General features: G+C 39.3%; 4 protein-coding genes across 4 annotated transcripts; 3 read left to right on the plus strand and 1 right to left on the minus strand.

Moving 5' to 3' along the window:
• Positions 1–1,862: 1,862 nt before the first annotated feature.
• On the minus strand, positions 1,863–3,048 carry EV154DRAFT_527654 (transcription initiation factor TFIID 23-30kDa subunit-domain-containing protein). The gene is made up of 4 exons (XM_051603505.1): positions 2,790–3,048; positions 2,665–2,729; positions 2,498–2,612; positions 1,863–2,441 (listed from the first exon to the last, which is right to left on the minus strand). The coding sequence occupies exons 1-4, from the start codon at positions 2,928–2,930 to the stop codon at positions 2,355–2,357; spliced, it is 408 nt and encodes a 135-aa protein (XP_051451866.1). The 5' UTR covers positions 2,931–3,048; the 3' UTR covers positions 1,863–2,354.
• EV154DRAFT_527659 (uncharacterized protein) lies at positions 3,040–4,465 on the plus strand. The gene is made up of 4 exons (XM_051603506.1): positions 3,040–3,135; positions 3,205–3,509; positions 3,576–3,826; positions 3,883–4,465. The coding sequence occupies exons 2-4, from the start codon at positions 3,354–3,356 to the stop codon at positions 4,346–4,348; spliced, it is 873 nt and encodes a 290-aa protein (XP_051451867.1). The 5' UTR covers positions 3,040–3,135; positions 3,205–3,353; the 3' UTR covers positions 4,349–4,465.
• A 38-nt stretch (positions 4,466–4,503) lies between these two features.
• Positions 4,504–6,880, plus strand: EV154DRAFT_473208 (uncharacterized protein). The gene is made up of 2 exons (XM_051597927.1): positions 4,504–4,689; positions 4,750–6,880. The coding sequence occupies exon 2, from the start codon at positions 4,765–4,767 to the stop codon at positions 6,847–6,849; it is 2,085 nt and encodes a 694-aa protein (XP_051451868.1). The 5' UTR covers positions 4,504–4,689; positions 4,750–4,764; the 3' UTR covers positions 6,850–6,880.
• Positions 6,881–7,146: 266 nt separating this feature from the next.
• On the plus strand, positions 7,147–11,062 carry EV154DRAFT_607068 (pyruvate carboxylase). Its single transcript, XM_051607585.1, has 5 exons — positions 7,147–7,263; positions 7,320–7,418; positions 7,482–7,725; positions 7,792–9,102; positions 9,172–11,062. The coding sequence occupies exons 1-5, from the start codon at positions 7,171–7,173 to the stop codon at positions 10,956–10,958; spliced, it is 3,534 nt and encodes a 1,177-aa protein (XP_051451869.1). The 5' UTR covers positions 7,147–7,170; the 3' UTR covers positions 10,959–11,062.
• Positions 11,063–11,518: the final 456 nt, after the last annotated feature.

An 11,518-nucleotide genomic window follows, 5' to 3' on the forward strand; every position in this document is an offset into this window, starting at 1 on the left:
CTAACGTACTTTTATTTGGGCAGCTCTGCACAACCAGTTGAAAGTTTTAATTTTCATGCTGGTTTACTTTTTTGGACAAAAGGAAACCGTGTTTGATACGACGATACGATAATGGGAAAATATTAGGCTTATTGTTTAGTTTTTTTGGGTTTAAAAGCCTGGTCTTCCTTCGCCTGACCAAATCGCCTTTGAGATAATCATCATATTTCTGGCAGCATTCACATCCCTTTGTCACACCTTTTCACATTTTTGACAGCAAAGAACTCCACTACCTTTGAATCCGGGGGGTTTTAATCACCTTTAGGTCATCAAAATAACATTGACTGCATACTTTGGATATTTTATTTTCGGCGATCAACTCACCTGCAGCTTCACGTTTGTTATACTTTGAAGTACCGTGCACCAAAATGTTCACCATCGCTTCCGCAGCTCGCTGTCTTCCTTGATATATCTAGAAAAAATCTGTCTTTTGTTGTACCAAATCCATAAAAATTTAAAAGGACTGAAAATGTGTTGGATATAACTTCTGTAGGTATATTGAATGATTTATACTTGGTCTGACGGTTCTACCATCACTTCTTCGCTTTTAAGCTCGTTTAATCTTAATATTACGCAGAAATATTAAGGTAAAGTCCAAACGAGTAGCTGAAAGTAAGCTACAACACACATATACTAGTTTAAGCTATGTTGATTGTGATATATTTGTATCTAGTTCAAATTATTAAGTTATATTGACCTCTTGGTGTCTATTCAAATATCATAATCCCAACATTACGACTACGTGCACCCTGGCTGTCCCTAAGAGACGCGATTTTTTTTTTTTTTTTTTTTTTTTGTCACTGATGGCTTGAATAGTTAGTTAGGACACCAAACCATAATAAACTATGTTATTTTTTTTTTTTTTTTTGGTCTATGATTAATGCAAAATTGAGAGGTTCAAAAGCGCGAGTTGGTATTAAGTATTACTGTCACGATTGGATACCTTTAAATGATTTAAAAACTCGATCCCTGTAAGAGCCCGTTCGGTCAATCTATGGCCTTGAAAAGAACATAAATCACAGCCGCATTTGTGTACACCCCAATGTAGAAGTTTGTCGTGACATTGTTTTACAAACTTCCTTTTCTTTCACAGATAATTCAGGTCTGCATCAAGAGGGTGATGTCAAATAGACGATAAAAGTGGTTTAATTAGTTGTTCACATCTATTATCGATAATAAACAGTTCTAGGTTGCATTCAAGTTAATAAGTATAAATATAAACAAAAAAACAGGTTTCAAGTCAATATGCAATTATTGAATGATTATTTATAAATACATGGTTCCACCTAAAAAAAAAAGCATAATACACATGGATGGATTTGTATAGATGTAAATGACTATTCGAAACAACTCCTTACAGTCTATGATGCATCTTTCGTCACTTGGAATCAAAATTATACGAGGCACTATTAAATTTGTGGACAGCAATTTTTGCCAACAATAAAAATGCTGCAAAGGTGGCAGGGAAGCGAAGCTCTTATGATTTTTGAATCAGATTCGGAGCATGAACCCAATTTTTGGGAAAGAAAAAGGATCCGTGAGTACAAGAGTATAAAGGGGTAGAACAAGGGGTCAAGACAAGGACCATTATGGTAATGACAAAAGCAAAGGGAACTTTTTAACAGCTTAGTTTTCCGTCTCAAAATTCAATAAAAAAAAGTAATAGGGCATAAAAAAAAACTCAGATTTTTTAATTAATGTGACAAATTGTAAATTCTGCATTATGACATAGGTTATTATCACAAACTACCCATACAGTGTTTGCTTTTATGATGATAAAGACCCAGATCTAGTTTTTTTTTTTTTTTTTTTTTTTTTTTTTTGCCAAGTCTTAACAGCGTTTTGTGGTCTTTGAGAGACTTATAATACGAAGAACGAGCTAGAGTCACACAACATTTCCAACTCTTCTAAATATAAAGCATTTGTTGCTATGGTATTTTTCAAAGTTAAACTATCCACTGAGGTATCCAAAAGGGGTTTTTTAGGAGGGGGAGTCAATTACGTATGGCTTGTATAATAAGGTCTTTGTATGGAAAAAATATTTGTATAAATAGACAGAAAGCCATTGTGATGATAAGATCATGTGGTAGCTCTCGCGTTGCCGATCTTGTCTGATGATACATTGCATGCAGCAAAAAGTAAAAAGAGAGTAATCTTATTGGTGAATGATTTGGGTATACCCGCAACCAGATCAGACACTAAGAATGAATAAATGCATTGCTTTTTATACCCTCTCACTCATATCAGTGTAAACTCGTCAGTATTAATTATTTTTACATCCATCTTTCTTTCGCGTAATTTATTCATGGACATTTTTAATAGAAATCAGGTTTCTTGACATTGACACCGTATTCAGCTAAGGCACAAGATAAATCATCCATATTCAAGACAATTTTCTTTTCCTGTTTAAAGGTTTTAATACGTGTAATTGTTTAGCAGAGAAAGATATGAATGTTACCTTGTTGGCTTTAGTGGTGGTACGTGCACTGGATTGTTTGACCTTGTTGTATTGGAACGCATCTGTTGCTATATCTGCAATGAATTTTTGAGCTGCCAAAGCAAATAGTTTTTTACTAGAAGATATATTATAATTTGGTTGTTATAGGTAAGAGTGAGTAGTCTTACATTCGAGCGTCGTCACAGTCAAACCCTGTTTTATTCAAGTAATAGTCAATGACGGCATCGGGTATCTAGAAGTACACTTTTTTTTTAGCATAAAATGTTAAAAAGGGAGCGACTTAATAGAGTACAATGGCCTTATAATTATCCATCGTCATTAGCAATTCAGCCATTTCTTTCTCTTTATCCACTTGAGCTTTTTCGATGGGTGTTTGAGGGGGTGGTGTTTCCTGGCTATCCATTAGTGTGTCGTTGTCTTGTGAAGCATTCATTTTCTTTGTAAAGCAAAGCTATTAACGAACAAATGATAAAAAAAAATAAAGCGACGTTTTTTTTTTTAACAAGTCACTTTTTTTTTTGTTCAAAAAACCTTTTTTTGTTGTTCCATACGTTTGTTTATTATTATTTTTTATATATATAAAAATGGCACCACCTTATAATGTTGTTTCAGCGTACCAAACCTCTTTAAATGATACTGTAGGTATTAGTCTAATGGAAAGAGAATGACAATCATGTTGACCAAACATTCTTTTTTTTTACAAAAAGGAAATCTCTACGCCCGTAGCCATTTTCAAGGCCTTGACTGATTTTGTTCAACACAGTACCGGTAAAGAGCACATGAGCACAAGCGAAAGTACAGGAACTAAATTCATTAGCGAAACAAACAAAAAAAAATCAAATAAAAAGCACCCACCATGTCCGAGTTTATGCAAACCTTGGAAAAAGCTGCCAAATCCATTCGTGAGGAACCTCAAACACAAGGCGACAACCAACACAAGGCTTCCATCGCCATTCTTGCCGGTGTTGATTTATTTATGAGATTCGTCACCCGTAACTCTCATGATTTCTCGGTAAAAAAAAATGGATAGAGATACAACTGTCTTGTTGCTGTTTACTAACACAACCTTAAATTTAAGCTCTCGGAAGAGGCAGGTAGTTTTGAAGACTTCAAGGAAAATTTATTATCCAGAGCTGCCTTGATTTTGGGCAAGGCTGCTTCTGCCCGTGAAAAGGCGGCTGCTATCGGTGCCCAATTCATCAATGACAATGCTGTAGTTTTAGTACAAGGTTACTCGCGTGTCATTATGAGCGTCTTGTATCATGCTGCCAATGTACAACATAAACGATTCAAGGTGTATGTGACTGAAGGCCGCCCTAACAGCGACGGGTAAGTAGGGAGATGAGAGAAGAGAAGAATAGTTTTATTAACATATTATCGCTTAGTATCCAAGCAGTGGCTGCGTTGAGAAAGGCAGGCATCCCTTGTAGAGCAGTGTTGGATTCAGCCGTAGGATACATCATGGACAAGGTAGATATGGTGTTTGTTGGTGCAGAGGGAGTTGTTGAAAATGGAGGTATTGTGAACAAGATTGGTACATTTCAAATTGCGTTGGTAGCCAAAGCCTTGAGTAAACCTGTATATGCGGTTGCCGAGAGTTATAAGTTTGTGCGTGTGTATCCTTTAAATCAATACGATATTCCCTCAGAGACACCAGAGATTGTGACATTCACCTCCAAGCGAGACAAGTCATTTACGACCACGTCAGAAGCAGAGACTATGGAAGAATTAGCCCTGTCAAACCCTTCTGTGGATTATACACCTCCTCAATACATTACTTTACTCTTGACCGATTTAGGTGTCTTGACTCCCTCTGGAGTCTCTGACGAATTAATTAAACTCTACGTCTAAAAAGAAAAAATGCAAAGAGGTGCATTCAAATAGTACCAATAGAAACACGCGCGTTTTTTTTTTTTTCATGTGTGGGTTCTATAAATAAATTTTTGCTCTCTTTTTTTTTATAGCTCAGATTTTTTTTTTTTTGTTGTTGTTTCTCTCTCTCTTTCTTTTTTTTTTTTTTTTTTACAACAATATATTTATCTTTCTTTATTGCATGTCATAGCATTTATATTTTATACCCAACCTGCAAACAAATAGAAATAACAAATACCCATTAGACTCCCTTTTCCCATCTCTTACATTTTCTTTTTTTACCAAAACAAAAACACAACTCATCTTTTTTTTATAAAAAAGTAAGAAAACTAAAAAAATATGTAAACGTGACATTTGTGACTAATTTTTTTTTTGAAAAGAAGAAAAATAGAGTGATGGCATTGAATTTATTACCCACGCAATCCGTTTCCATGACGACGACTACAACGACAGGAGAGTCAGTGTATGATGCATTAAACGAACTCGAAATCCCAGATAAAGAAGTACAACAATTACTCCAGATACATGATAGACTGTCGATCAGTGAGCTTACATGTCAATTTCAAGGGATCACGACCCGTATTATGCAATGGTTAGAAGTAGCACACATGACAGCATTTACTATAGAGCAGAATATCAAGCGACAGCAAGTTCCAGACATGGCTCCTTTATTAAAGACGTGTCAAAGAATGGTACCGGTGATACCTTTGTTAATCGAACTGAATGAAATCATTCATGACGATCCCACCGTCACTATCACCAAGATTCAATCGGAATGGTCTGGATTACAACATTTTATCAGTAGCGTGAAAAAATCGATGGAAGAATTAAATGAGAAATCCGACTTGCTGTCTCTGATGTCGACCATACTTTTCCAGATTGATGATTTATCCATCATGATATTCCAGTACCAAGAGAAACGGCATCAGACGGTGTCTCAAGGAGAGCAGAAGGAGGACGGTATTCTGATCGAAATCGACAACCAAGTAGGACCCTTGTTTAACCTTGTCGAGAAAGTATATACCAGAATGTCTACTTCGCCACCGCAAGACAGCTCCGGGTTATTAGGCCGTAAACACTTGCTGGTACAAGACCGTTGGGAATCATTGCGTTTAGAAATTGATGAGTTAAAGATTGAATTAAAGGAAGACCGCTGGTTGATTGTATTTAAACAAGTGGCTGATCAAGTGGATGGGATGATGGATGGATTAGATAAAACTGTTTCGCAATGTTATTTGATGATACAACAAATAAAAGAGACGGGGCTTTCCACTAGCACCTCGACCTCAACCACCACCAGTAATTCTTCTACGGGATCGAATACCAGCACCTCTTTGGATAAGTTGCGCTCGGTGGAGAAGAACTTTGATGCCAAATACAAGTATTATACACCTTCAATTGCTAAAATGCTAATGATGTTGGGGAACGGTATTGCAGCACGTGTGTCCCGAAACGTATTAACCTTAAACCGTCATGAGGCCATGTTAAATCGCTGGAATCAATTGAAAATTACCATGGATAACCTGAGAAAGAAAGATTTACCCGATACAAGACCTGTGAGTCCCGCCTCTATTTGTTGGTCACGTACTAGTGATAGAAGTGACACAAGCCAGTTCTTGATGAAGTCGCCTGAACCAAATACGATGGATCGATCCCGAAGTCCGTATATCTCGTCGGTGGCGTCTTCTTCACCTATTCCGTTTAATATGATGGACGAGTATCATCGAAAGACGCCTACGAACCCTAGTAAGAATCTCTGGCAGAGTATGAATAGTAGTAAGTCGCCTAGTCCAGTGTATGGTAGATCACAGCAGATGAGTCCACTGTCTCGTGAGAAGCGAAGTAACCTGGTACCAAGCACATCTGACACGTTCAAGAGATCAGTGAAGGAAGAAGAAGAGGAAGATGATGATTTTGATACGAGTGATTTTCGAAGACAGCAGACACCCACCATAAGCCAACAACAGTTACATAATTCAGCGAGATCTAAAAGTAGCTTATCTACGAGTACAAGATCGATGACACCGAATGCCAGGAGATGTGGGACACCTAGTATGATACCTCGACCCAAGACCCCCACAGCGTCTTCACTGATACCTCGACCCAAGACGCCCAACTATCGACTGAATCGTATTGGGTCACCCATGATACCAAAGCAACCACCACAACAACAAGCTGGTAAATATAGACCCAATCCCAAAGATGCACTTGATAAGGAAATTGGAATGATTATTAATTCTAGCCCAATACCCATTCAATGTCAAAAGGCAGCAGGACAGCATGAAGGACGATATTATTTTGGTAATGAATTAACTCCATCGCTGGGAGGTGGTAAAAAAATTTATACTTGTAAACTAATGACCTATGACAATAACCGCAATCAAACACAAAAAAGAAACAAGGTCTTGATACGTGTGGGTGGTGGCTGGCAAGATTTGGAGATATTCTTACTTGAACATATGAACTTGATGGGTGGATAAAAACCTTAAATAAATTTTATTTTTTTTTTTGAATACAATCTCCGTTTCTAGATAAGCTTTTTTTTTTTGGGGGGGGGAGGTCCAATAACCAGCAACTCTCCAAAAGGAAAAGAACAAAAAAAAAATATCGGGGACTCTATTGTAAAGAATAATACATATGATGACACATGAAATCAAACGGGATAAGAATTTTTTTTTTACCGGACCCTCCTGAGAAAAAAAAAAAAAAAAAAAATCTGGTAAGGTTATATAAACAGCTTGATTTATTTTTTCTTTTACTTCTTTTTTTCCTTTTTCTTCTTTCATTCACAAACAAATATTATGCCTCCTGCTCGTGAACACTCCGTCGAAACTATTCGCAGAAATAGTGAAGTCATGGGTAACCTTCGTAAATTGATGGTTGCCAACCGTGGTGTAAGATTCATGAGCACAAACTTACAAATATAGCAACTATTAACACTTTCATGTAGGAAATCTCGCTTCGTGTCTTCCGTACAGCACACGAACTCTCCATGAAGACTGTCGCTATTTACTCTCACGAAGACAGATTGTCCATGCATCGTTACAAGGTAAATATTATATCCGAACCCTCTGAGATTAGATTTGGGCTTACCTCTAACATTTCTTGTTAGGCTGATGAATCTTATCAAATCGGTAAGATTGGTCAATATACTCCTGTCGCTGCTTATTTGGCCCAAGATGAGATTGTCCGTATCGCCAAGGAACGTGGTGTTTCCATGATCCATCCTGGTTATGGTTTCTTGTCTGAAAATGCTGAATTTGCTCGTAAGGTCGAGGCTGCTGGTATCACCTTCATTGGTCCCTCTGCCGAAGTCATTGATAGTTTAGGTGACAAGACCAAAGCCAGAACCATCGGTAAGTAACGCTTTTTTCTTTTTTTTTTTGTTTTTGTTCGGATGCTTACTTTATTACTATTTTAAGCCATGAACTGTAATGTTCCTGTCGTTCCCGGTACTCCTGGTCCCGTCAGTGATTTCACTCAAGCTAAATCTTTCATCAAGGAGCATGGATTCCCTATTATTATTAAGGCTGCTATGGGTGGCGGTGGACGTGGTATGCGTGTTGTTCGTGATGAGGCTTCTTTGGAAGATTCCTTCACTCGTGCTCAATCCGAAGCTCTCTCTGCCTTTGGTGATGGTACCGTCTTCATCGAACGTTTCCTTGACAAACCCAGACATATTGAAGTCCAATTGCTTGCTGATCGTGCTGGTAACGTTGTCCATTTGTTCGAGCGTGATTGTTCCGTCCAACGTCGTCATCAAAAGGTTGTGGAGATTGCTCCTGCCAAGAACCTCGATAACAAGGTACGTGAAGCCATCTTAGCCGATGCTATCAAGATTGCCAAGGCTGTAAAGTATAAGAATGCTGGTACTGCCGAGTTCTTGGTTGATGCCCAAAACCGTCATTACTTTATCGAGATCAACCCTCGTATTCAAGTCGAACATACTATCACTGAAGAAATTACCGGTATTGATATTGTTGCTGCTCAAATTCAAATTGCCGCTGGTGCTCTTTTACCTCAATTGGGTTTGACTCAGCAACGTATTCGTCAACGTGGTTTTGCTATTCAATGTCGTGTCACCACTGAGGACCCCGAATTAAATTTCCAACCGGATACTGGTAAGATTGAGGTCTACCGTTCCTCTGGTGGTAACGGTGTTCGTCTCGATGGTGGTGCAGGTTACGCCGGTGCCATCATTACTCCTCATTACGATTCTCTTTTGGTCAAGGTCACTTGTTCCGGTTCTACTTACGAAGTTGCCCGTAGAAAGATTGTCCGTGCCCTTGTCGAGTTCAGAATTCGTGGTGTCAAGACCAACATTCCCTTCTTGCAACGTCTCTTGACTTTCGATACCTTCATCAACGGTAACTGCTGGACCACCTTCATTGATGACACTCCTGATCTTTTCCGTCTTGTTCAATTCCAAAACCGTGCTCAACGTATGTTGGGTTACTTGGGTGATGTCGTAGTCAATGGTTCTCAGATCAAGGGCCAGGTAGGTGACCCATCCTTCAAGGATGAGATCGAGGTTCCTGTGTTACGTGAAAAGGGAAGCAACAAGGACATCGATGTCTCTGCCCCTGCCACCGAAGGCTGGCGTAAGATCATTGTCGAACAAGGTCCTGCTGCTTTTGCTAAGGCTGTTCGTGCTTACCCCGGTGTCTTGATCACCGATACCACCTGGAGAGATGCTCATCAAAGTTTGTTAGCCACTCGTGTGAGAACTGTTGGTAACGTATTATAAACTATTTTTATGGCATGATTTTTTTTTTTATATATATTTATTAATTCAAAAATAGATCTCTTGCGTATTGCTCCCGCTACTTCTCATGCCCTTGCCAACGCTTTCTCCCTTGAATGTTGGGGTGGTGCTACCTTTGATGTCTGTATGCGTTTCCTTCACGAGTGTCCTTGGGATCGTCTCGCTGCTCTTCGTAAGGCTGTTCCCAACATTCCTTTCCAAATGCTCCTCCGTGGTGCTAACGCTGTTGGTTATACCTCTTATCCTGATAACGTTGTCTACGAGTTCTGTGACAAGGCCGTCAAGTGTGGTATGGATGTCTTCCGTATCTTCGATTCTCTCAACTATGTTGAAAACATGAAGCTCGGTATTGACGCTGTTAAGAAGGCCGGTGGTGTTGTTGAAGCTACCATCTGTTACACTGGTGATGTCTCCAACCCTGAACGTAAGAAGTACGACTTGAACTACTATGTCAACTTGACCCAAGAACTTGTCAACGAAGGTATTCATATTCTTGGTATCAAGGATATGGCTGGTGTCTTGAAGCCTGAGGCTGCTCGTCTTTTGGTCTCTACCATCCGTGCCAAGTTCCCTGATCTCCCCATCCATGTTCACACTCACGATACCGCTGGTACTGGTGTTGCCTCCATGATGGCTGCCGCTGCCGCTGGTGCTGATATTGTTGATGTTGCTATCGATTCCATGTCTGGTAACACCTCTCAACCTGCTATGGGTGCCATTGTTGCTGGTTTCGAACAAACTAGTTTGGGTACCGGTATCCGTATGGAAGATATTCATGCCATTAACTCTTATTGGGAACAAGCCCGTTTGCTCTACTCTTGTTTCGAGGCTAATGTTCGTGCTGCTGATTCTGGTGTCTACGAGCATGAGATGCCCGGTGGACAATACACTAACTTGATGTTCCAAGCTCAACAATTAGGTCTCGGTACTCAATGGAAGCAAATCAAGAAGGCTTACCAAGAAGCTAACACTCTTTGTGGCGATCTTGTCAAGGTCACACCTTCCTCCAAGGTTGTTGGTGACTTGGCTCAATTCATGGTTTCCAACAGTCTCACTGGACCCGAAGTTGAAGAACGTGCTGCTACTCTTTCTTTCCCCACATCTGTTGTCGAGTTCTTCCAAGGTTATCTCGGTCAACCTTACGGTGGTTTCCCCGAGCCTTTACGTTCCAACATCATTCGTGACCAAGTTCGTCTTGATACCCGTCCTGGTGCCACTTTGGCTCCTTTGGATATGGCCAAGTTGAAGCAGGAATTGGTTGAAAAGTATGGTTCCAATATTCGTGACTATGATGTTATCTCTGCTGCTTTATATCCCAAGGTCTTTGCTGAATACCGTGATATGGTTAACCAATACGGTGATCTCTCTGTTTTACCTACTCGTTACTTCTTATCCAAGCCTGAGATCAACGAAGAATTCCATGTTGAAATTGAAGAGGGTAAGACCTTGATCATCAAGTTATTGGCTGTCGGTCCTCTTAACAACACTGGTAAGCGTGATGTCTACTTTGAATTGAACGGTGAAGCTCGTGTTGTGGGTATTGTCGATCGCAACTCTGCTGTAGAGATTGTGACACGTGAGAGAGCCAACTTATCCAACCCCGGAGATATTGCCGCACCAATGTCTGGTGTTGTTGTTGAGATCCGTGCTAAGGAGGGTTCTCACGTCAAGGCTGGTGATCCTCTTGCTGTCCTCTCCGCCATGAAGATGGAAACCGTTGTTACCTCCCCTGTTGCTGGTAAGGTTGAGCGCGTGGCTGTACAAGAAGGTGATTCTTTGAACTCTGGTGATTTGGTTGCCAGAATCGTCAAGGAAGAAGCTTAATTCTCTCTTTCTTATTTTCTCTATATTTTCTCTTATATATTTCTCTTTTATTTTTAAAATCTATACATATTCACCCCTTTTCTTTTTTTTACAAAAAAAAAAAATTATAATAAAAATTAAAATCACATAAATTTTTATCTTCCAAATCGTTTAACCGTTGCTATTATTCATTAAAAAAAAAGATGTTATCGATTTTCTGGATCTGATGAGCATTTTTTGTTATCATCTTATCGAAGGTTACACGCACATCTCCAACTTTCTATTATTGGTGGATTTGCTAAGCTGGCTTTATTCGGAGAAATAGATGAAAAATACGGGGAAACGATTAATCTAATCAAACAAAGTGCTGATAAAATCACTCATAAAACCAATGGAATGGAACACAAACTATTTCTGGGGGGTGCCCTTCCTAAAAAATGTCCCAGTTTATTCCCGCCACCTTAGTGGATATACGTTTTTGCATATCGAAAAAAAAGTTTCGCTGGTGTTCTATTTCTGACTTACAAAATAATAGCCATAAATCGTTATAGGTGGTTATTTATCTACTTGGGATTGGTTTA

The sequence above is a fragment of the Mucor mucedo genome (assembly GCF_025094135.1).
Source record: "Mucor mucedo strain NRRL 3635 chromosome Unknown EV154scaffold_168, whole genome shotgun sequence".
In the NCBI taxonomy this organism is placed as follows: Eukaryota; Fungi; Mucoromycota; class Mucoromycetes; order Mucorales; family Mucoraceae; genus Mucor; species Mucor mucedo.

Coding starts and splice junctions, on each gene's coding strand:
- EV154DRAFT_527654 (XM_051603505.1), bottom strand. CDS start 2,930: ATGAATGCTTCACAAGACAACGACACACTAATGGATAGCCAGGAAACA. Junction 2,730..2,789: donor TGGATAATTATAAGGCCATT/GTACTCTATTAA, acceptor GTGTACTTCTAG/ATACCCGATGCCGTCATTGA. Junction 2,613..2,664: donor GACTGTGACGACGCTCGAAT/GTAAGACTACTC, acceptor TATATCTTCTAG/TAAAAAACTATTTGCTTTGG.
- EV154DRAFT_527659 (XM_051603506.1), top strand. CDS start 3,354: ATGTCCGAGTTTATGCAAACCTTGGAAAAAGCTGCCAAATCCATTCGT. Junction 3,510..3,575: donor GTAACTCTCATGATTTCTCG/GTAAAAAAAAAT, acceptor CTTAAATTTAAG/CTCTCGGAAGAGGCAGGTAG. Junction 3,827..3,882: donor GGCCGCCCTAACAGCGACGG/GTAAGTAGGGAG, acceptor ATTATCGCTTAG/TATCCAAGCAGTGGCTGCGT.
- EV154DRAFT_473208 (XM_051597927.1), top strand. CDS start 4,765: ATGGCATTGAATTTATTACCCACGCAATCCGTTTCCATGACGACGACT.
- EV154DRAFT_607068 (XM_051607585.1), top strand. CDS start 7,171: ATGCCTCCTGCTCGTGAACACTCCGTCGAAACTATTCGCAGAAATAGT. Junction 7,264..7,319: donor TGATGGTTGCCAACCGTGGT/GTAAGATTCATG, acceptor ACTTTCATGTAG/GAAATCTCGCTTCGTGTCTT. Junction 7,726..7,791: donor GACCAAAGCCAGAACCATCG/GTAAGTAACGCT, acceptor TACTATTTTAAG/CCATGAACTGTAATGTTCCT.